Source organism: Mus musculus, chromosome 1, assembly GCF_000001635.26.
Source record: "Mus musculus strain C57BL/6J chromosome 1, GRCm38.p6 C57BL/6J".
Classification (NCBI taxonomy): Eukaryota; Metazoa; Chordata; class Mammalia; order Rodentia; family Muridae; genus Mus; species Mus musculus.
In genome coordinates, this window is record NC_000067.6 from 34,450,639 (window position 1) to 34,475,051 (window position 24,413).

A 24,413-nucleotide genomic window follows, 5' to 3' on the forward strand; every position below is an offset into this window, starting at 1 on the left:
TTTTTATACTTTTTAGGGGCCCAGGTTATATCAGCAAGGTTACAGTTCAAACTTATTGGCTCAGCATTACTGACCTTTAAATCTATTGACTAGCAAGCATGACACGCATTTGAACTTTACCTGGGACTTTCCAGAGGGTCAGGTGACTATCAGTCTGTACCTTCTGAGAATTTTTTACTCAAGAATGTTCCTGTGGGTGGAGAAGGGAACTTTACCTAGCGGTAAACTGAGGCGGGAGGGAAAGCTGTAAAGAGGGTGTGGGACTGGAAAAAGCCCTTAGGGTCCTTCAGTGCAGTCCATTGGTGGAAGGCAAGGCACGGAGAAACCATCAGCCCTGAGTGATAAGTGGTTGTCTGGCTAGCTTTATGCAGCTTTATGAAGCCTGGGAAACGATGGTGCCCAGTGTTAGGATGGGCCCTCCCGCCTCCAACCCTAATCAGCGTAATCCTTCACAAGCTTGCCAAGAGGCTTGTCTCCTAGGTGCGTCCACATGCTGTCCAACCGGCAGTTAAGCCGACCACCACGGCTCCACTGCGCCTCAGCTTGACCCCTAAACAGATCACTTTTAAGCAGTAACTTCCATCCCTTACCATTTTACAATGCTAAGGCCCATCCTGTCCAACTTTGAGCGTCTCCATGGAGACTCTCTCCAGGAGAGTGCAGAGGAAGACCCAAATCAAGCAGTGCAGACACCAAATCCTGCTGTTCCACATGGGCTCAGCGTTTAGGGACTCAACGTGATCATTTGGACTTAGGTAAACCCACTCCTCCAGGTCTCCACTCCCCGTGATAATACGCACAGCCTGAGACTGGCTCCATGCCTTGCCTGCTGCTCTTAGCAGATGTCTTGGACTTGGGGGGTCTTCATTACAAGTTAGGTTTTACCTTCACATCTTCACGCAGGGGCCTCCATGGCCAACCTGCAAGGGCCCCACCCCGCCACACCTTGCCTGGCTTTATCTGCCCTCAGAAACCATGGAACCTCTCAATATTTTTTTTTTTTTTTTTTCAAGACGGGTTTCTCTGTATAGCCCTGGCTGTCCTGGAACTCACTTTGTAGACCAGGCTGGCCTTGAACTCAGAAATCCACCTGTCTCTGCCTCCCAAGTGCTGGGATTAAAGGCGTGCGCCACCACCGCCCGGCTCAGTCTTGTATCATCTATGGCAGGAAAACCAAGATCCACATAGATGGTGCTGCCTGGTTCTGCTGCTAAGAAGTAGCCTAGTGTCCTTGGGCCAGAGCTGTATCCACTTCAGTGTGCTCACCGTATGGAACCACTTTACTAAGCTGCTCCTTCTGAAGAACAAGGAGCCCCTCTCCAGTGTCAGTTTCGGCTCTTCTTTATAACACATTTGCATTTTCACAGGTTGGAACTTCTGTGGATGGGATTTTGCCTGCAGGTCACCATTTGTGTAGCCCAAGGGCTTTGATAGATCCTTCTCAGTGGCACCAATTGCTCTAACGGTTCTAGCTGCATTCTCCTTACCAGACTTATTGCTGATCCATCTTGAAATTTCTTCCTCCAAATAAATTTGTCCATTACCTTTAAGTTCAATTTCACTCCAGTTCACAGGGCATGTGCAGAAGGAAGTCATATTCTTAGAAGATCACAGGAACAGGCTTTCATCCAGTTTCTGATAGGTCCTTGCTGTCCTCTGTCACCTCGAGGTGAGCCTCTAGTGAGCGGCTACATTTCTCCAACCATTCTCAGCTTCCCAGCTCCCACCAAGGAGGCCCTATAAGCCCTGCTTGCAGTTTTTAGTTGCTTTTCTAGCCCAAAGTTCTAAACTCTTTTACATTCCTCCAATAAAACAAGGCCCCATGGGTCTACTGGCCACATGGTCTGCCTTAGCACAGCAACAGCCCCGCTCTTCACAGTCACAATTTCGGACCCTAAGAAGTCACTTAACGGAGAAGGGAAAGTTAATTCTGGTTCATAGTTCATCAGGGCACGGAAGTGATGGCGCCAGGACCTTGATGTAGCTTAGGAAGCAGAAACCGATGAACACTGGTACCCAGCCAGCTGTCTCTCTTTTTTTGTTCAGTCAGGATTGAAGCCTAGAGAATGGTGTCACCTATTTTTAGAGTGGTTCTTCCACCCTCAACCCAATCACTATAACACCTCACATGCTTGTCTAACATGGCGATTCTCAGCCTTCCTGATGCTGCGACCTTCAATACTGATCCTCATGTTATGACCCACCCCTCAACCAGAAATTGCTTTCATTGCTACTTCATAACTGCAATTTTGGTACTTTGATGAATTGTCATGTAAATACTTTGGAGAATACAAGGTTGCCAAAGGGGTCCGGTGCAACCAATGGGTTGAGAAATGCTGGTGGAGAGGCTAAGTGGTCTCTCACAGGAGTGCCTGGAGGTTTGCCTGCTGGATTAACAGCCATCACTACGCAGCCTCCAGAGAGCACTGAGGTGTCGGGTGGCTTTCTCCTTAGCCTGTGTACTTGTCGTCTTGAGATGCTGATCTGATTCTGAGTCATTGATCCAGAACACTGAAACCTCTGAGGAGGCTGGGGAAGCCCAAAGGACCTCTGCAAGAGGCACTGAAGTCCTGGGTACTGCTGAACTTAAACTCCTGATTGCAGAAGGAGAGGGGTGTGTTTTCTGTTTGCCTAATGTCCAGCTTGTAGAAGGCCCCCGGGGAAGCCTGCCAGGCCTGATTGTTCTCAACAGGGAAGCAGTGGAGTGTCTGGGGGCTGAGCGTGTATGGCATCTTCTATCTCTGCACCCTTTGTTGGATTTTTTTTTTTTCCTAGTGAAAAAGGAAGCTAGAGAATAATTGTGTATTAGGGGCTATCAGTAGCCTCAAAGAGTCTCCCTAAAGCACTCTTCCCCAGGTTTTCCACTGGAGCCTCCCCCACCCCCACCCTGCTTTGCAACAACAGATCAGGCTGGCCTCAGAGCACCCATCAACAAACCCTCAGTCCTCAGCTCTTGAGTGACCCGAGGAACAAGGGCTCTGAGCAGATCAAGGTACAGAACATTCCTGCCCCCACTGACCAGCAGCCAACCAGAGTGGTTTTACCTAGACAAGCAGGTTTATGCCTCAGTTTGCTTTCAGCGGCTGTAACAAGCACCGTGACCATGCCAAGCAACTTGAGGCAGAAAGGGCATATTGGGAGAAATGACAGTGGGTTATAATGGGAAGTACATGTTACATACTTTCTTATTCCACAAGCAAAAAACAAACCAACCAACCAACCAACCAAACAAACAAACAAACCAACCAACCAGGGAGCAGTTACAGTCACGTCCAAGCAAAACCCAAGGCCAGCAGTGTTGGTCAAATTTTGCAGCTCAATGTTTGATACCCAGGTATTCATTCACAATCTTTTGCCTGTGGCAGTTTGAAAGAAAATGACTCCCATTGGCTCATATGTTTAAATTTTTGACTCCCAGTTGGTGGACTGCTTAGGAAGTGTTAGATGGTGTGTCCTTGTTGGAGGAGGTGTGTCACGGGGTGGGATTTGAGGTTTCAAAGCCCATGCCAGGCCTACTCTTGCTTTCTCTGTTTGCTGCTTGAGGATATGTAAGCTCTCAGCCGCTGCTCCAGCACCATGCCCGTCTGCCTGCTGCCATACCCCATGCCATAATGGTTATAGACTCACAACCTGAAACCGTAAGCCATCCCTGCGGTAAACGCTTTCTCTCAGAAACCGCTTCTGTCATGGTGTCTCTTCACAGCAATAGAGGGATAACTAAGACCCAGCCCCACGTCTTTGTCTCTGGTATCTGCAGCACACACAGCTTGTCTAGTAAGCTCAGGCTGGCTTCTCTCTCTTGCAGTCCTTGACCGATGCTCCGGAGCCTCCAAAATGCAGGGGTCTCCACGGCAGGTAAGAAGGCTGTACCTATACCAGTGGCCTCTCTTCAGAGTGACTGCCACTCAGTCACACAGTGCCAAGTCTCAGCTGCTCTTCCTGACTGCCTCAGGCCTACAAGCCCAATTCCATGCTTTTACACATTATCAAATCCAGCTACCAGCTCGAGATGCAGCCTTGCCTCCAGCCCAGGCCACAGCTTCCATATGCTGACCCAGCGGAAGGAATTTCCAGCTTTCATCTCAGTGACACTGGCCTCTTATTAGTTGCAGCCGCTATTTCAGCATCCATTATTCCAGTAGAACAAAGGTCTCACTTCCAGATTCTTTTTTTTTTTTTAATTTTTTATTAGGTATTTTCCTCATTCACATTTCCAATGTTATCCCAAAAGTCCCCCATACCCTCCCCGCCATCACTTCCAGATTCTTAATTCTAATTTACCACACAAATGGAACTGTGAGAAGGCACTCAAACTTCCCTCAGAAACATCATAAGCCAGTCTCTATCATCTTATTTTCCAAGGTTCTAAAGAACAGTTCATTAACACTTAAGGGCTTTTCTTTTCTGTTTGTTTGTTTGTTTGTTTGTTTGTTTTTTCCTGTATAGCCCTGGCTGTCCTGGAACTCACTCTGTAGACCAGGCTGGCCTCGAACTCAGAAATCCGCTTGCCTCTGCCTCCTGAGTGCTGGGATTAAAGGCGTGCGCCACCACACCACCAAGCCCAGCTTTTTTTTTTTTTTTTTTTTTTTGACTGATGATTGATGTGGGAGGACCCGAGCTCACTGTGGGTAGGACTTACCCTGGGCTGATGGTCCTGAGTGATGTATGAAAACAGGCTGAGCAAGCCAGTGAGAAGCAAGCACTCCTGGTCTCTGGCCCAGTTCCTGCCCACCAGATTCCTGCCCTGAGTTCCTGGTGTGACTTCCTTTGATGGTAGACTGTGACTTTGGAAGTACAAGGGACATAAATCCTCTCCTCCCCAAGTTGCTCTGGGTCATGATGATCACAGCAATAGAAACCATAACAAAGAGGAGACGGAGTTTATTTGGCTTTCAGGTCACAGTCGGTCACTGAGAGAAGCCACCTAAGGAATTCAAGTCAGAACCTAGAGGCAGGAACTGAAGCAGAGCCCTCTGAGGGATGCTGCAGTACTGGAGAACCTAGAGGCAGGAACTGAAGCAGAGCCCTCTGAGGGATGCTGCAGTACTGGAGAACCTAGAGGCAGGAACTGAAGCAGAGCCCTCTGAGGGATGCTGCAGTACTGGCTTGCTTCCTCCCACTTGGGCACAGCCAGCTTTCTTCAAATGATATTTTTTTCAGACAGCTTGCTTGTACCGGTCAGGACCACTTACCTGGGGTAGCACCACCCACAAGCGCCAACATCAGTTAGCAATTTAAAATATACATCTATACATACATTCATGCCCACAGGCCAGTCTGATGGAACAGAGGCAATTCTTCATGTAAGGTTCCCTCTTCTTCAGGTGTGTCAAGATGATAACCAATATTAGCCATCACAGATAGACAGGCGGGAATCCTGAAAAAACAGACTCCCATATGGACTGCCAGACAGTTGGATATATTTGGGGTCAGATAAGAAGATAGACATTTAGACAGATCAGTGGTCCCAGAGAAATACAGCCACCCCCTTCCTTGCTGACTAAGGTTAATCCCAGCCGACAGAAGACAGACCATGTCCACTAAGTAAATTACCCCAGTGGAGACCCATCCCATCCACCCACTTAGCGTTCATATGGGCAGATTTACTTATTAGCCAAACTTGAGCCTATGAGAAAGATCCCCTTAGTAAGATTCCATCTTTTGGAGAAACAGACACAACTGGGTCTCCAGCTAGGTTTTCATCCCTGGCTTAGACAGATCTCCAGCTACCAAAGTAGAGATTTCTCAGGCACTGCTCAGCTCTCCTGTCCCCTGCATATTACCATAGCTGACCCCTTGACCTCTCAGAGCTGCCGCTGCTCCTGGGTACTGGAATGGTCTCCAGTGACCACTGCCCACCAGTGGCATCTGCTGCTGCTCCATAGGGGCCTGCCACGATCTCTTGGTGACACCCTTCCATCTGCTCCGGAGGCTCCTGGCTTAAGATGACTGCCATTGGTCATCTCAGAGATTCAGCTTCTTCAGACTCCACCATTGTCACACAGATCACAGACCTTCTGTGTACCACCTCCCTGGGTCGCCATCAACCCCTCCCAGCCCATCCACCAGGCATTCACAATCCCTCTGGCATTTATTCATGGCCATCTTTTGCTTCTTTGGGAACCAATACTCTAAGTCCCCACAGCCACTCAGGACTTTATTGCCCTTCACCCTGCTCCTGAGGATGCTGACTCCCCAAATGCTGTTAGTAACATTCACTGACCTCCAATGAACTCAGCAATTACTGTCCACCCTCAGTCATTCCTGCTCACCCCCTTAGAACACACAGGTGTGAACAGTGACTCCCCAAGAACTTATAATAAGTAGGTTAGAGTTCCCCCACTTTTGAAAGCTCAAAACAATTTATTTCTTCATATATACACATATATATACATATACATAATGTATTTTGACTATATTCCTCTCATTCTCTAGCCTCATTCCTCTTCCTGCAGATCGCCCTCTTCACAAGCTCCTCTCCTACTTTCATGTCTTTGGTGTGTGTTTGCCCCATTGCATTTAACTGAGCTTGCCTGAGTAGGTTGAGCAGGCAGGGGGGGGGGTCATTTATCGGAATGAGGGAAACCTACCAGTGGGTGTAGCACTAAGGAGTATGCCTCCCTTTCATAGCTATTAACTGTCTATAGCTTCTCAGGGAAGCATGAGGCCCCCTGTGCCCAACTTAATGATGATGGAACTTGGGTGGGCCCAGTGTTAGGAGCTCACACCTGCAACTGCTAGGTCACATCCAGGAGACAATGTTTCATGGCACTCCCAACCCTCTGCAGCGTTCCCTGACTTCGGAGAGTGGATACAGACGTCCCTTTTAGGGCTGAACACTTCACTCACCCTCAGTACTTGAACCAGTTCGATATTACTCTCACCTCCCAATATTTAAGCGAGGTCCAGCAAACTAGCGTCTGCAAACCACATTTAAAAAAAATTGCGACAAAAATCCAATGATTGGTGTCAATGTGGTTTCTAAAACTTTTAAAAATTCTATTTGGCTGGTTGGTGGTGGCACATGCCTTTAATCCCAGCACTCTCAAGGTAGAGAGACAGGTGGATCTCTGTGACTTAAAAGCCAGTCTGATCTACAGAACTAGTTCTAGGTCAGCCAAGGCTACACAAAGAAACCCTGTCTCAGAGAAAGAAAGAATTTATTTTTATGTATCTGCCAGTATATCTGCGCAATGTGCAAGCCTGGTGCTGTGGAGGCCAAAAGAGGGCATTGGGTCCCCTGGAACTCAAGTTTCTGGTGTTTGCAAGCCATTGTGTGGGTGCTGGGACTCAAACCTCAGTCCTCTGGAAGAGCAGTCAGTGCTTTTAACTGCTGAGCCATCACTCCAGCCCTCCTAGCATTTTTTAAAAAAATTACATTTACTTGAGTGCTTCTGCACAAGGCATAAGGAGGTCAGAGGACACTGTATGGAAGTGATTTTTTTTCCTTCTACCATGTGTGTCAGGGGATGCAGCACTTATTAATAGGTGTGGCTGCAAGACCTTTACCTGTTGAGCCATCTTACTGCCATCTTCCCCATTTCAGTGAAAAAGTTTTCATACTATCACCCTCATACTATCTGGCTGTTTTGCATTGCCACCACTGGCAGACCCACAGTGACGTAAGACAGAGATCTAGCGATAAAACCCAATAAAGTCTTGTCTGGCTTTTAAAGATGCTATCCATTCCTTCATTTAAACACTGTGATGACCAAGTTGACAGCCTTTTACCAATGATCCCACTCATCTTCCAGTGACTTAAAGCACTTCTTTTTTTGGTTTTTCGAGACAGGATTTCTCTGTATAGCCCTGGGTGTCCTGGAACTCACTCTGTGGACCAGGCTGCCCTCGAACTCAGAAATCCACCTGCTTCTGCCTCCCAAGTGCTGGGGTTAAAGGCGTGTGCCACCACCGCTCCGCTCAGCATGCTTAAAGCACTTTCAATTCGCCTTAGCCCTACTTTTGCACACGACCCCAAACGGATCTCCTCAGAGCCCTCCCTCAACAGAGAGTTGGCAATGCTTGAAATTCTTTGGTTCCCTTGCAGGTGGTGCTACTCCATCTGCTGAAGCCTGTTTTGGAAAGAACCCCCTTTTATTTTCTTTTGTGTGTAGGGAGATACACCCTCACTATAGAGCCTGTGTAGTTGTCCAAGGACAACACTCTGGAGTCGATTTTCTCCTTCCACCATGTGGGTCCTAGGTATCAAATCCAGGTTGTCATGTTTATTTAGTGGCAAGGCATTTACCTACTGAACCATTCCACCATCATTAAAACATTTTCCTTTCTCTCTCTCTCTCTCTCTCTCTCTCTCTCCCTTCCTTCCTTCCTTCCTTTCTTCCATTTTTTTTTTTAACTTTGAGACAGGATTTCATCACAAGCTAACTTTGAATTCACAATGTAAGCTAGGGTGACCTTGACTTTCTGATTTTCTTGCCTCCACCTTGTGAATGCTGGGACAGGCACTCTACCAATTCAGCTACAAACCTTAGCACGGCTCTTCTCCAGTCTTTAGTCTCCAGGACCCCAGGAGCTTCAGCATAAGATCTTCTTCAAACTCCTGAAGGGGGACGGAGTGAGTGTTGAGACCACTTTTCCTCCCAATGCCTCTCTAGTCTCTTCCTCCCTGAGGGGTATGGGTTAAGATCCACAAGTTAGGACTGAATCCTGGTGTCCCCGCTTTTCCAGCAGGTTCCAAAAGTGAAATCACACCCCCTACCCTCAGAAATAGGCCTTTTCCCAGAGCAAAGTGCAGGGAATATATTTATTCGAAGTCCCCGACCTCTCTCATATTCCGCTGTCGCACGACTGTGAACCTCAGCGCTCGCAGGACTCCGGAGCAACCTTGGGAACCCGGCCTGCGAGATTGAGAGCGCAGCCATCCCCCTGGAAAGGCCAATGGGACTGAGCGTTCCGTGCGGACTCCACCAGCTTCACGGCAGCCGAAGCACCCGAGGCGCCAGTGGGGAATTGCGGGACCCGCAGCTACTTGGACGGCCAGTTCGGCTGCGGTGGCAGCCAGCACCTATGGGCGGGACGAACGGAGTGAACTCCTAGTGCCATTGGCCGAGGAGCCTGCCAATTACCGGTCTTCATTGGCTGCTGGAATGGAGGCCCCACCTCGCAGTGGCTAAATTCTCGGAGTCGGATCACTCCTTGTGGGAGACCTCAGAGCGGGTCGCAGCATGAGTCGCCATACGGACTTGGTGAGGAGCTTCTTGGAGCAGCTGGAGGCCCGGGACTACCGGGAGGGGGCAATCCTCGCTCGTGAGTTCAGCGTGAGTGACACTCCAGCCATCAAGCTTCGCAGCCAGGCGCTCCCCACGGCTGTCCACCTGTGCAATATGAAAGCTCTGCCTTTTCCTCTCAGCTCCCGGGGCGTCTCCTCCCTCCTGCTCTCGGCTTTCCTCTTCCCGCACTTCTCTCACCCTGACTCTCCCAGCCTTCCGCACTTTGCCCACAGGTGCCCAGAGGGTGAAGACGGCTACTGTTTAGGAGGAGCCAGACACACTCAGGTGTCGGTGTCGAGCTCCCGGTGCAATCTTCTCCCTAGCGGGGCCGTGGCTTCCGCCGTGGAGGGAGGCAACACACCTGCGCTGGACTCGAGTCCCCAACCCGGGCCACTCCTGGGTCACCTTGTAATCCCAGGGAGGAAGTGGTTTGGGGCAGCAGAAAGAGGAACGAGGAAACTTGTAGCCTAGCCTAGGTTTCGCGTTACCAGTCTATCCTAGGGCTTTTCAGAACTGTGGCCCTGGGAGCTCTGACTTCATTTTCACCTGTTTTGAATTGTGAATGATAAAAGACAAGCCGGTTTGAAAATTAGGTGGTTTGGGTAGATGCACCTAGCACGCGTTGGGTATTCACTGGCTATATTAACTGTATGCACCTGCCTTTAACATGGTTTACAAAGGTTGTAAACGTTACCTCGGGCCAATCAAGCTTGTGAGAGCTACTGCCACTCAACAGCCATGGCACACAACATGTAATGACGTATTTTAAATAGAGTGACATGATCCAAATACGTAATACACTATCTCAAACTTAGAAATGTAAATGACAATGATATAAAAATAAGTGTGACATTAAATGATCACTTACAGCCTGGCATGGTGGCACATGCCTGTAATTCTAGCAGTTGGTAGCCTAAAACCGGGGGATAACCATGAGTTCAAGGCCAGCCTGAATTACATAATTTTGTGACCACTCTGGAATACTCTGGAGATTGTTTCAAAGAATGAAAAAGATAGTTTACACAGGCCAATATGTAAACCAGTAACAGTGAAACTCTGGTGGTGGTGCATGCCTTTAATCCTAGCACTTGGAGGCAGGGAAAGGAAGGTTACTGTAAGTCTGAGGTCAGTCTGGTCTACACAGTGAACTCCAGGACAGCCAGGGATATGTAGGAAGACCTTGTCTCTAAAACAATAAAAAAACCAACCAAACAAAAAAAATAACCCCAACTAACTAAATAAGCAAAACAAACAAACAAAAACCCAACAAAGCAACCAAACACCACAACAGATACAACAAACATTAATAAGAACCAAATTTATAGCAGGGTGATGATGGCACACACCTTTGATTTCAGCACTTGGGAAGCAGAGCCAGGTGAATCTCTTGAGTTCAAGGCCAGCCTGGTCTACAGAGTGAGTTCCAGGACAGCCAGGGCTACACGGAGAAATCCTGTCTCGCAAACCTAAAACCAAACCAAACCAAAAAACCCAAAAAGCAAGCAAACGAACAAACAAACAAACAAAAAACCCAAACCAAATGTATTAAGTTAGTAAGTAAATATACACACAAGCATATGGACAGGTTAAATGTGAGTCTAGATAATTTTCATATGTAAATGCTGTAACAGAAGAACTACTAGCATAAAGTATACATTTTATAAGCAAGAAGATATGCATAAACAGGAAGAAGGTGTCTCTGGGGGCTGGAAAAACCTGACCAACATAAGTAAACCACTTTGGAATGGTGGCCCAAACACAATGCCAGTCATTGCAAATATGAGCACCCGATAAGAGCGGTACTCTTCACCAGTTATAATAATGCAACAGCTATAAAGCACCTATAGCATCTTCCTACATGTTATACCTCATATCTATAGCATATTGTCATGCTGTACCTTGTTTAAAGTATTTTTAATTTTTATTTGGCGCATGTAGCTATATATGTATGTATGCATGTGTGTATATAGATACTCTTGGAGACTAGAAAAGGCTATTGAATCCCTGAAGCTGGAGGTACCAGCACTTGTGATCTGGCCAGTGCTAGTGCCAGGAACCAAACTTGGTTCTCTATAAGAGCAGAAAGCACTCCTAACCACTTAGCCATCTTTTCTAAGCCCTATTATTTTTTTGAGACAGGGTCTTGAGACAGGTTCAGGCCGGTCTTGAATTGAATATGTAGCCAAGGATGACTTTGAACTTGTTTAAATTATATGTGTGCACACATGTTCTGGGGGAACTGGACAACCATGAGAGCTACTTTTACCCTTCTATCTTACCTTGGGGTGAAAGTCAGGTTATCTGGCTTGGTGGCAAACACCTCTACCCACTGATGCATCTCCCTGGCCCCAGTTTAATTTGTTTTGGGGGTGGGGGTCTTGTTCATGCCACAGCACCTATGTACAGTCAGAGGACAATTTTCTGGTGTCAGGTCTCCTTATGGTGTGGGGATATAGGGATTGAGTAGAAAATCTTCAGGCCTGTGCAGAAAGTGCTTATTATATGCACCGAACTATCTTTTGGGTCTAAATGATGCATATTTTATTATGATTTATAGTACATTATAACATGATTGAATGTGCAGATCTGAGAGGTCTGGATTCAATCTTTATTGGGGTACCTCCTTGAGGGACCTTTGGCAAGTTACTCAACCACTCACTACCTACATCAACGTTCATCTGCACAATGGGGAGAGTGGATAGCCCCCCACTTGGGATGTCTAAATCCCCTAGCACTGGGCCTGACTTTCACCTGCTGTCCTAGATATTATTACACAGATGCTAGTACGGCTGGGTCTCACTCTGTTCTTTCTGCTCATGGTGCTTTCCACTAGGACATTAAGGCCCGCTCAGTGGCCTGGAAGTCTGAAGGTGTGTGTTCCACTAAAGCCGGCAGTCGGCTTGGGAACACGAACAAGAACCGCTACAAAGATGTGGTAGCATGTAAGTCAGTGGGTATCTTGAGGGAATCAGTGCCACTTGCACAAATGCTGGGTGGCAGTGCCCATTTGGCCGCACCCACCCACAGCCAGCCCCTCCCACTCTTCCTCCCTCCCCTCAAACCCCGCCCCCCGCCACTCCCCAAAGCATGCTATTGCTTGTGCTTGAGGTAGCTGCATTACTCCCTGAAGCCACAAGGGGGCAGAGCTCCACTAGTGTGCTGTCACCCCGCTTGCTTTTGCCTGGGAGGGCGTCAGTGACTTGACACCCACCCCTCCACATGTCCCACCCTCTCCCAGATGATGAGACAAGAGTCATCCTTTCCCTGCTCCAAGAGGAGGGACATGGAGATTACATCAATGCCAACTTCATCCGGGTCAGGCTAGTGATCAGGGGAGGGGTGGCTTTGGGGTGGGTTGGGACAGGCTTCAGCATCTCGTTAATGAATGGGCCTTTCCTAGGGCATAGATGGAAGCCAGGCCTACATTGCGACGCAAGGACCCCTGCCTCACACACTGTTGGACTTCTGGCGCCTGGTTTGGGAGTTTGGGGTCAAGGTCAGCTTTGCGGGACAGAGAGAGAGGGGCATGGTTCTGAGTCCCTGTCCTTCCGATTTCTCCTTACTCAGTGGCCTCCGTCTTCCTTACCTTTTGTCTAGGTAATCCTGATGGCCTGTCAAGAGACAGAAAATGGACGGGTATGTATCCTCAGCCTCCTAGAATGCAAAGAAGGCTTGTGCAGGGAGGAGAGGAGGCGCGGAGTCTCCTTCTTGTCCCTAGAACCAGAGTCCAGTCCCTGCCTGACTCCACTGCAGCTCTGCAAAAGCCACTGGTCCTAATTTTGCCTTGATCTTTTTCCTTTTGATCATGGGGTTGTCCCCACAGTACTGGCAGCCCGATCAGCCCACATCATGTACTGAAGAGTCTCCACCCTGGTCTCTTTATACCCTTGCCTGCTTCTTATACTCCCCTCTACAGGCTCTGTTTGGGGATGTCCTCTGCCATGGGTTTTACCATTGCCCATTCTGTTACCTGGACCTTCACGTGGTGTCACACCCCCACATGCCCACCTCTAACTCTTTCCTGTGTCTTACCATTTTCCTTCATAGTTCTTGTCTACCTCAACACATGGGATAATTCTAAAAGGGGAAATGCACATCACAGTAGTATGACGACCCTCCACAAGCTATTATTTTTACCTTTGACTATCTTCTTACCGGGATACAATTCTCCCGTTTAGCCAGGCATGCCAGCTCCCAGTGTGTACTTCAGGTTCTTAGGAGGCCAAAGTAAGAGCATCAAAACTTTGAGGCTGCCGGGCGGTGGTGGTGCACGCCTTTAATCCCAGCACTCGGGAGGCAGAGGCAGGCAGATTTCTGAGTTCGAGGCCAGCCTAGTCTACAAAGTGAGTTCCAGGACAGCCAGGGCTATACAAAGAAACCCTGTCTCGAAAAACCAAAAAAAAAAAAAAAAAAAAAAAAAAAAGCCAAAAAAAAAAAAAACCAAAACCAAAACCAAAACCAAAAAAACCCCTGAGGCCAGCCTGGGCAACTCAGGGAGACCATCCACACATTCACCACCCTGTTAGCAGTCCCAGCCCATGTTTAAAGTCACAGGCAACCCCTAGTCCCCTAGTCTCCTTTTGATGCCAGCAGATTTGCCTACTCGGCATGTTTAACATGAAATGGAATTGTGTGGCACGTGCCTTCCACGACTGGCGTCTTCCTCTTTGTGTTCTCGGTTCTTGCATCCAGAAGCATGGCCCTAGTGTACTTCTTTTGATTGCTGAATAGCACCTTGAACGCACCTACATCTCACTCCTCCTCTAAGCAGTTTGTAGATGCTGGATTGCTTCTCTGAATCACACCGCTGTGAACTTTCGTATGCAAGCCTTTGTGTGGACATGAACTTAGAGTTTGCACTAGGTGGAACTGCTGGCTCATAGAGGAACTCTAATTTTAACTCTAGTTTAAGGAAGTGACAGGCCATTTTCCAGAGTAGCTGTGTCAGGTTACTTTTCCATCCACAGTACACAACTCCAGTTTCCTTACATCCTCGCCAACAGTTCTGATTCCTTCTCATTTTGAAAACCTTTTACTTACTGTGTATAGGGGCATGCGCATGTGTGCACATGTGTGCCGTGGAATGGGGCAGAGGTCAGAGACAAATTTGGGAAGTGGATGTCTCTTTCATCCATGTGGGTCCCTGGGATTGACTTGGCAACAAGTGTCTTTACCCATGAGCCATTCTGCCTGTTACCCCTGTTCCCTGCCCCCCCTACCCCCATTATAGCCATTGTTGGAAATATAAGGGAGTCTCTAACTGGGTCTTGTAAACCTTGTGGTAAAATATATGTAAACATAAAAATCGCCATGTAAGGGACTGAAAGATGTCTGGAGGTTAAGAGCACTTGTTACTCTGTAGAGGACCTGAACTCCTAGGTAGTACCTACATCAAGTAGCTTATAATTACCTATAACTCCAGCCCCAAAGGGATCTGATGCCCTCTTCTGGCCTCCTTGGGCACCCAACACACACACACACACACACACACACACACACACACACACACACACAGCATAAACTCCTCCTCCTCCCCTGGTCCTGGCCACCTGTCTTCTGTCCCTATTGTTGCCTGTCCTAGCCGCACCGTGTAAATGGGATTATAAAATATGTGTCCTTCTGTTTCTGGTTCCTTTCCCTTGATGGTTTTAAGGTCTGTCCATGATGTCATGTGCACCAGAATGTCATTCATTGTAAGACTGAATATGCCATGGCTTTGTGTCGTGTTTCCTGTACCCATTCATCTGCTGATAGACAGTTGGGCTGCTCTCCCTTTTAGACCACGGTTGGCACACACTGATAAAACAGTTTATGTTTGCTTCTGGCTTTCGTTTTCATTTGTGTGAGTCAATGCATGTCCATGTGTGGTTATGGATATGTGTCTCTGTCTCGTGCATCTCACTATATCACCTTGGCTGGCCTGGAACTCACAGAGATCCACCTGTTTCTGCCCCCCCCCCCCTGCTTCTGCTATATTGCTAGGTTTAAAGACTTGTGACACTCTGCTGGCTCTTTTGTTCCTTTAGGGGTCCTCCCTGAACTCAGTCCTTGAATTTTCTCAGCTTGGCTAGAAGCTGGCAAGCCCCAGAGATCTTCCTGTCTCTGCCCACCGCTGAGCTGGGGCTACAAGCATACAAAGGTGCCTAGCTTGTTATATGGGTGCTAGGATCTGTGCTCCAGTGTTCATGGTTGTGTGGCACTCTTAATTGCTGAGCTCTCTCTCTAGAACTGTCTATTTTTTTTTTCAATTATTTGAATATAAATCTGCAGCAGAATTGTTTAATTTTTTTTTTTCCACAGTGGCTAGAACTTTTCGGCTTCTATTGGCTAGGGGTTTTGGTCTCTCCCTATGTTCAGCCACACTTGCTATTTTGTATGCATTCATTGTGTGGTGTGCACATATTTAGAGATCAAAGGAGGATGTCAGGTGTCCTGTGCTGTCCACTTTCTGCTTTTTTTCCTTGACTCGGGTGTTTCTCTTAGCCTAGAACTAGGCTGGCAACCATAGCCTAGAGATCCTCTGTTTGTTCTTTGCCCCTACGATGTTGGAGTTACAGGGTATACCAGCCATCTCCCATGGGTGCTGGGTCTTTGAATTCAGATCCTCATTCTTGTTCAGCATCTGTTCTTACCCATGAGCCATCTCTCCAGGTCAACAGTTATTTACCTCCCACTCATGGGGATGGAGAAATGGCTCAGCGGTTAAAAGTGTATTCTGCTGTTGCAAAGGACCCACATTTGGTTCCTAGCACCAACATCAAGTGGCTTACAAGGACTTGGAACTCCAGCTCCAGGGCACCTCACAACCCTGGCCTGTTCAGTTACCTGCATTCACAGGCATGTAACATCCAATTAAAAATGATAAAAATAAGTCCTTGTTTGTTTGTTTGTAGATAGGGTGCCTCTGTGTAGCCCTGGCTGCCCTGGAACTCACTCTGTAGACCAGGCTAGCCTCAAACTCAGAGTTCTGCCTACCTCCACCTGGCAAAAAATACATCTTAAAAAAGAAAAAAAAAACCCACTCATTTTTGTTTTGTTTTTCATGTGTTTGTCTGTTTGTGTGTTTTCTCTGGACAGACATATATTCAGGTTCCATTTTAAAATTGGGTTATTGTTTTTAGTACTGAGTGGAAAGAGTTCTGGATAAAAGTACTTAGCTGGGCAGTGATGGTGCATGCCTTTGATCCCAGCACTAGAGAGGCAAAAGAGTTCGAGGCCAGACTGGTCTATAAATCAGGATCCAGGATAGCCAAGGCTACACTGAGAAACCTGTCTCAAAAAAACAGAAAAAGAAACCTTGTGATGTAGCTCAGTGGTAGAGCCAGTGTTTTGAAAAAACAGAAAAAGAAAGAAAGATAGAAAGACAGATAGAAAGAGAGAGGAGGAAGAAAAAAGGAAAGAAAGAATTGCCCAGCATGGTAGTACATGCCTTTGAAAGGCAGAGGCAGGTAGATCTCTGTGAGTTTTACACTAGCCTGGTCTACACAGCAAGTTCCAGGATAGCCAGGAATAAAATTTACAACTTTGAAATTTTATATCATATTTTTTATACTTCTTGATGTTGTATGCTTGTTTTCATTAATGACACACCAAATAGCTTATACTGAATAATAATACAAAATTGATAGTCTTCTGTTCTAGCGACCTTATTGAGTTGTTCTAGCGACCTTACTGAGTTTATTGGCCTGGTGGCACGTGTGGTATGCATTCTTAAGTCGCTTTCCCATAAAAATGAGTCATGTCATATATAGATCAAAGCTTTGTTTCTTCCTTTCCCAGCCTGCATGTTGACCCCCTCCCCCACCCTCCCTCCCCTCCTCCATCACTTCCTCTTCTCCTTTCCTTCCCGTTTGCTTATGGATCTTTTCCCATTCTCTGATTATCCCCATGGTAACCAGCCACATTTTGCTAAATCTTTGTCAAGGACAGAGGATGCTGGGTTTTCAGTGTTGCGTAGTCCAGTGTTAGATTGTGTTGACTCTGGTTAAAAAGTGTTTCAAGTGTTTTACTGTTCTAGGAAGGCAGTGGAGACTCTTCTATATATTTTATCACATGGTGCTTTCTCTTTCCCTGGCTTCTGTTTGCATAGCCTCTCTTCCCTGCAAATTCTTTGTCACGATCTCTAAGCCGTGCGTGATCCGTGCTTCTGCGGCATGGTGGAATCACTGGGTTCCTTAGTTCCTACAGCTTAGTGACAAGGCACCACCCTGCAGGGCATGGGTCTATGATACATAGTAGTCCATGCGATTAGTTACATTGCCAGGCCATAGGAGGATATCCTGAACTGTCTTCCCCCAGCAAGATCAGAATCTAGCTTCTGTGCTGTGTGCAAGTATTTATGTTATACTCTGCAGCTGGCCTCCACAAGTGGCTCTGAAGGTGACTTCCCCATTCACTCCTTGCCTTCCTCACCTTACTTTGCAGAGGAAGTGTGAACGCTACTGGGCCCGGGAGCAGGAGCCTCTAAAGGCTGGGCCTTTCTGCATCACCCTGGTAAGTTGGAGCAGGGCTGGGAACAGAGGTGGCTTCTGCAGGCCTTGGGTAGTGTGGGAGATCTCAAGGAAGACATAGGGAGTGAGAAGCCTTGGCTAGGCTTGGAAAGGTGAACCATTTTCTCATAACTCACACAGTGAAAAACTCAGAATGCATGTAGGGTACGTGCGGTTCCCTGGCCCTAGCAGTGTTAACTATGATTACAGTTACTGCGGTAACCAAAATGGACCTGTTCCCGTTTCTGCAATTCCTGTTTTACAGTGTTCTTTATTGGAGGAAATCCCTCCACATACAGGTACTTGGCCATTAACAAATGCAAGGAGACCATTGTGTTGCAGAACAATAGGACTCTCTTATGCTCACTGTAAAAGGATTAGTGTGTTTTGTATACTCATTCCTCTTTCCCAGTTCTGACAATAGCTTCCTTGAATGCATTGGGAGAAATTTGGGCCAAAAGAAAATTTAAAAATATCATCAGTATAGAAATTTATTTGAATTAAAAATATATGGCTACATTTACAGTAGCATAGTACCTAATGGATATATCATCATTGGTTGTGAAACCATTTAAAAAAATTCTTTTGAGGTTAAAAAAAAACCCATAATAAGAATGAAAAAGGGGGGCTGGTGAGATGGCTCAGTGGGTAAGAGCACCCGACTGCTCTTCCGAAGGTCAGGAGTTCAAATCCCAGCAACCACACATGGTGGCTCACAACCATCCATAACGAGATCTGATGCCCTCTTCTGGAGTGTCTGAAGACAGCTACAGTGTACTTACATATAATAAATAAATAAACCTTTAAAAAAAAAAAAGAATGAAAAAGGAAGCAAAAATATAATAAAACATAAATATAAAAATATAAATATAAAACTTTTATAAAATGTAATTCCCGAGGAATGGGAATCAGACACACAAGCTTGTCCACCAGAGTCTGACCTGTAGGACGTGCCCAGCAAGGTCTCCAGTCTCAACCACTGGCTAAGCCAGGAATCCTGGGAATGCAAGACGGCACCGCAGGCCTAAGAGTTTTAAAAATGTTTTTAGTGTTTGATTTTCAATTAAGAATGCTTTACTGGGGCTGGTGAGATGGCTCAGCGGTTAAGAGTGCCGACTGCTCTTCCAAAGGTCCTGAGTTCAAATCCCAGAAACCACATGGTGGTTCACAACCACCCGTAATGAAATCTGATGCTCTCTTCTGGAGTGTCTGAAGACAGCTACAGTGTACTTACATATAGTAAATAAATAAATATTAAAAAAAATGCTTTACTTTCATCAGGCAAGATAGTGCACGCCTGCCATCCCAGCACATGAAAGGCGGATCCCGAAGAGGATCTCTGGTTTGAGGCCAGTCTGCGCTCTACAGCAAGGCTTGTCTCCAAAGCAAAACCAAACCTTTGCTTTCTAGAAATGTGAAGTGTGTTATTAAGATCTCTATTTCTCTTCTGTTTCCTCTGTCCCCTTCTCACATGGCGCATAGACAAAGGAGACAACACTGAATGCAGACATCACTCTCAGGACCCTCCAGGTTACATTCCAGAAGGTACCAAAACGTTAAAAGGTGAAGGGACTCTTGCATGGGACGAGCTGTCTCTTCTCCTGTAAATGGAAACTCATGATTCCAGTCCGTTCCTGTCACCCTCAGTTAGCACACAATGGACTTGCTTGTCTCTATGGTGCTGAGGGTGGAGCCCACAGCCTTGTGCATGCTATGCAAATCCTCTTAGTCTCCTTCCTTATCTGGTGGATTTAAATGGAATAAGCTTAGAACTATAGTAGGTGATCAATAAACATGTTTTTTTTCTTTTTTTCTTTTTTCCACTCTCTGTTCCCGTCTCAGGAATTCCGCTCTGTGCACCAGCTACAGTATATGTCCTGGCCAGACCACGGGGTTCCCAGCAGTTCTGATCACATTCTCACCATGGTGGAGGAGGCCCGCTGCCTCCAAGGGCTTGGACCTGGACCCCTCTGTGTCCACTGCAGGTTTAGGAAATTTGTTTTATGAGGATCTGGTGAGGCAGAAGGGAGAGAATGAGACAGAAAAGCAAGGGAGAACAGTTGTGGCTAGGAGCCAGCCCTCCCTCCCTCCCTCCCTCCCTCCCTCCCTCCCTCCCTCCCTCTTTCTTTCTTCCTCTCTTGTTCTTTCTTTTTATTAAAGATTTATTTATTATATGTAAGTACACTGTAACTGTCTTCAGACACTTTTTCTTCTCTCTCTGCCCCTCTTGCTCTAGCCCAAACCCTCCTTGCCCCACTTGCTCTGGCCCCAAGCATAAGTACACTGTAGCTGTCTTCGGATATCCCAGAAGAGGGCATCAGATCTCATTATGGATGGTTGCGAGCCACCATGTGGTTGTGGGATTTGAACTCATGACCTTCGGAAGAGCAGTCAGTTAACCGCTGAGCCATCTCGCCAGCCCCAGCCTTCCTTTTCCAGTGGTATTTCTTGAGAAGCCTCTGGCCACATGTTCATGATACAATGAGCTGGAATTGCTAGCTGGAATAGACTGCCTGCTGGAGAGTAAGCATAGAACTGATTGTTCACAAGTCTAAGTGAATAAAAAAGGTTTTCCTGTGCCGAAGAAGTGCCTCAGTGGGCAAAGTCCTTGTTGTACACATTCTTGAGTTCAGCTCTTCATTACCCAGTCAAACCCAGGGCAGGTGGCTTGCCCCCTGTAACCCCAGTGCTGGGTGCTGGGTAGAGACAAGTGAACCCATTGAGGGGTTGCCAGTCAGTCAGGCAAGCAAATCTGTGAGCAGCCTGTTTAGTAAGAGATCCTTTCTTAAATTTAATATTGACCTTTGGTCTCCACACTGTCAACACACACACACACACACACACACAAAATGGGTGCATACTAATGTACAAAAAACCCCAAAAGGTTTTATTTAAAGTTTTAATCTAGGGATCCTGCAATTTAAGAGGTACTGATCTCCTTCAGGTCAGCTCAGAAGGGGTTGTGGTGTCTGTACAGTTAGGCAGTCCTGACATCCCAGCACTTAGGAAGCTGAAGTCAGAGGCTAGCCTGGGCAACCTAGCACAAGACCTGTGGGAAAAGGAGGAGGAACAGAATGGGGAAAGGGGCATTGTGGGTAGGCTATGATGGTGTCTGCTCTGATTCACGATTGTCAGTGCTGGCTGCGGACGAACAGGTGTCCTGTGCGCTGTTGACTATGTGAGGCAGTTGCTGCTGACCCAGGTATGACGTCCTCTGCTCTGTGTGCAGTATGTCCCATGTCTGCCTACCAGGGTCTGGTCACACTTCCCCTCTCTATCCCAGACAATCCCTCCCAACTTCAGTCTCTTCCAAGTGGTCCTGGAGATGCGGAAACAGCGGCCTGCAGCAGTGCAGACAGAGGTATGTGCTTGCCCCGTCTTCCTGTTCCTAAGGACGAGGGAGGTTTGCTTAGCTTCCCAATCTCCCCTTCTCAATGACCACTCACCCCAACAGGAGCAGTACAGGTTCCTGTACCACACAGTGGCTCAGCTATTCTCCCGCACTCTCCAGGACACCAGCCCCCACTACCAGAACCTCAAGGAGGTACAGAGCCCCCAATTTCACCCTTTCTGCCAGCCATCAACACCTATACCCTTCTTGGGAACAGCAACCGACTTACTGTGAAAGGCACCTTTGCCTCCTCAGAGCTCCTTCCCCAGGCTGTTCCCTAAGCTCACCTAGGCACCCACAGTGACCTGCAGCAGGGCTATGGCCTCAGGACCGACCCTGCCTGCTTCCCTGCAGAACTGCGCTCCAATCTGCAAGGAAGCCTTCTCCCTCAGGACCTCCTCAGCCCTGCCTGCCACATCCCGGCCACCAGGAGGGGTTCTCAGGTACTGGGCTCACTCTGTCCCTGGAAAATCAACCTCTACAGTCTGGGTTAGCTTTTCCCTTGGTCTTCCAGAAGGTAATTAATTAGGCAAGTACATTTTTAAAGAATTTCAATCTCTCTCTCTCTCTCTCTCTCTCTCTCTCTCTCCCTCTCTCTCTCTCTCTCTCTCTCTCTCTCTCTGTGTGTGTGTGTGTGTGTGAGAGAGAAAGAGTATGTGAGTCCTTACCTTCCACGTGTTTTGAGAAACAGTCTCACTGTGTACATCAGAGCTTCTGGGGACTCACCTGTCTCTGTCTCATTGTAGGAGGGTTGGGGTCTCACACACTCTACCACATGCGTCCTCCCTAGTCCCACTTGCCAATCTGGCCCTGTCCCTCCTGCTGTGGGGATTCTAGGGACACGGAACCTCTACTTTCTGCCCTCAGGTGGCCCGCCCCTTCCCTCCTTTCCTGCTCTGAAGACTGGGGCAGGCAGGAAGGAAGCCCGTAGCCTGGGCTGAGCTTGCTCCCCCCCCCCCGCCCCCCTCCCTTGTGCTAAGCGCTTTCACTTCCTCTGCTTGTTGCCCGCTGCAGGAGCATCTCGGTGCCTGCGCCCCCGACCCTCCCCATGGCTGACACTTACGCTGTGGTGCAGAAGCGTGGCGCTTCGGCGGGCACAGGGCCGGGGCCGCGGGCGCCCACCAGCACGGACACCCCGATCTACAGCCAGGTGGCTCCACGTGCCCAGCGACCGGTGGCACACACGGAGGACGCACAGGGGACAACGGCACTGCGCCGAGGTGAGTTGAGGCCCTCCGGGGGTGTGGAGCTGAGGACAAGTACCTATTAGCAACTTTCCCGCTCTCCTAAGGCTCCCGAGGGTCTAAGCGCTGCTCGGAGGTCAGCCCCAGATCCAGCATGGCCACGCCCCTAGGCTACTAAACGTCGGGGTTCAAGCCCCAAAATGAGCCCCAGGTCAGGTCTCAATTGGGAGACTGGGCTGTCTAACCCAAGGCCCCAAAGACAGACCTCCGAACTTGGACACGCCCATGGACACGCCTCCTACCGCTACCTCGGGAAGGGAAATCGGTAGCTATGCTGCTCTAGAGTCCCTGGAACTCTTAAAAGCAGCTTGAGCTGACCCATAGGGGTTCTCCTGCCCTCAGTTCCTGCGGACCAAAACTCTTCCGGGCCTGATGCCTACGAAGAAGTAACAGATGGAGCACAGACTGGAGGGCTAGGTAAGTCAGAGCCTAGGGTGCAGCTTTGGAGAGCCCCAGGACTTCGGGAGTTCGGGCTGGGGCACTGGACTCAGGTTCTCCTTCATATACCTGGATCTGGAGCGGTGTGGGTTTGGAGGAGGTTACCCTGTCACTCCTTAGCTTCTGCATGGAGCCCTTCTTCCCTTAGGCTTCAACTTGCGCATCGGAAGGCCCAAAGGGCCCCGGGATCCTCCAGCAGAGTGGACACGGGTGTAACGAGTGCTGTGCCAGTTATAGCCTGCCACTCGGTGGTGGCTGGACTCCTGGAACCACCATACTGCTGTGCAGTGTGTTATGTATGAGTGGGACTTGTGGGCCTGATTCAAAATAAAAGTTTCTCAGGGCAGAAAAAAATAGGGGCTTTGTTCCAGTGATTCTAGCAGTCAAAGACTGGGGCTAAGAGAGGTAAGTGGGGGAGGTGGTGGATCTATTCTGAGACAATTTAAGGAAGCAGGTCAGGAGTGGCCATCACCACCCTCCTCCCCGTACACCTACCGGAGAGTGCATCCCAGACAGAGTCCTAGCTCACAGAGCCCTCAGCAGGTGCCTATCAGGATCAACAAGCTGACCTCCAGCTAGAGACACGTCTAGATAGATCCTCAGATAAACTTGCAATGAGCTAGAAAGATCTCTGGCTGGTCAGAGAAATGGAACACCAGCCAGGTAAATAGGGTGCCATCCAGAAAGACAGAACTTCCAGCCCTGACTTTCCTTGAGATGCAAGAAAGTAGATCCTTCAGAACAAACATATGCACGATGCTCCAGACCCCGATCCTGCCCCAACCCCACCCCCAACCCCACCCCGCCCCACTGCCACAATGTCACCAACACAGGAGGGTCTGTATGGCAGTTGTTCATCCAGTCAGTCCTGGCTATGCTTTCTCCAGGCTCTTGCAATTCCTGTCTTGAATCTGATGAAGGCTCCTACCATGAACTTGCGTATCTAGGCAAACATTAAAATGATTTTCGTAGAATTCAGTGAGGAGTGAGCCAAAAACTCAACTCAAGAGCCTTATGTGGCTTCATGGATCTCAGACCACAGCCAGCTGCAGGCTCCCAGGTTCATGGCGGTCCTGGGAAGCATTCGCCTTTTAGTGTTGGGGGGGGGAGGAGGTTATGAAACTTGTCTTATTTGGCCACAGTGTCTACTCTCATTGTCAAGTGCTAGAAGATCTGTGCCACGAACAGCTCGGCCAACAGGAACCAGGGATGACTGGGAAACCTTGGGAATCTTTAGCAGCTCAGTGAATCTAAATTCTAAGGTGAAAGTCTCGGGGTGGGGGTGGGGCGGCTGGAGAGATGGCTCAGTGGTTAAGAGCACTGACTGCTCTTAAAGGTCCTGAATTCAAATCCCAGCAACCACATGGTGGCTCACAACCATCCGTAATGAGATCTGGTGCCCTCTTCTGGGGTGTCTGAAGACAGCTACAGTGTACTTACATATAATATTTAAAAAGAGAGAGAGAGCTGTGGGGGACTGATCATGCTGAGAGGCAGCTGGGAGCAGAGAAGGGTCAGGGTGCTCTATTTAGAGCACGGGGGCTAGGGCTGACCATCCTGGAGTAACAAAAGGAAGGAGAGGAGGGATAGGGTGACATTTGGCACATAGGTTAATCTCAAA

General features: G+C 48.2%; 1 protein-coding gene and 1 long non-coding RNA gene across 5 annotated transcripts; one reads left to right on the plus strand and one right to left on the minus strand.

The window, feature by feature from the left end:
- Positions 1-4,591: 4,591 nt before the first annotated feature.
- Positions 4,592-10,397, minus strand: Gm32504. 2 transcript variants are annotated; one of them, XR_373299.3, is made up of 4 exons: positions 9,121-10,397; positions 8,783-9,025; positions 5,001-8,626; positions 4,592-4,945 (listed from the first exon to the last, which is right to left on the minus strand). It is a non-coding gene; the product is annotated as a predicted gene, 32504 (long non-coding RNA). The 2 variants fall into 2 exon arrangements; XR_003947769.1 differs by having other exon boundaries at positions 8,783-10,397.
- Ptpn18 (protein tyrosine phosphatase, non-receptor type 18) lies at positions 9,091-23,146 on the plus strand. Of its 3 annotated transcripts, none has more exons than XM_006495800.4 (15): positions 9,091-9,206; positions 12,064-12,172; positions 12,469-12,545; positions 12,631-12,726; positions 12,828-12,866; positions 17,655-17,723; positions 19,202-19,264; positions 19,562-19,704; positions 20,855-20,921; positions 21,003-21,080; positions 21,174-21,263; positions 21,465-21,553; positions 22,125-22,330; positions 22,697-22,771; positions 22,941-23,146. In XM_006495800.4, exons 1-15 carry the CDS (start codon positions 9,186-9,188, stop codon positions 23,006-23,008), a joined length of 1,290 nt encoding a protein of 429 aa, XP_006495863.1. In that variant the 5' UTR covers positions 9,091-9,185; the 3' UTR covers positions 23,009-23,146. The 3 variants fall into 3 exon arrangements, with proteins under 3 accessions (XP_006495863.1, NP_035336.2, XP_017174863.1); NM_011206.2 differs by having other exon boundaries at positions 9,108-9,278; XM_017319374.2 differs by lacking the exon at positions 17,655-17,723 and having other exon boundaries at positions 9,115-9,278.
- The last annotated feature ends 1,267 nt before the right edge of the window (positions 23,147-24,413 follow it).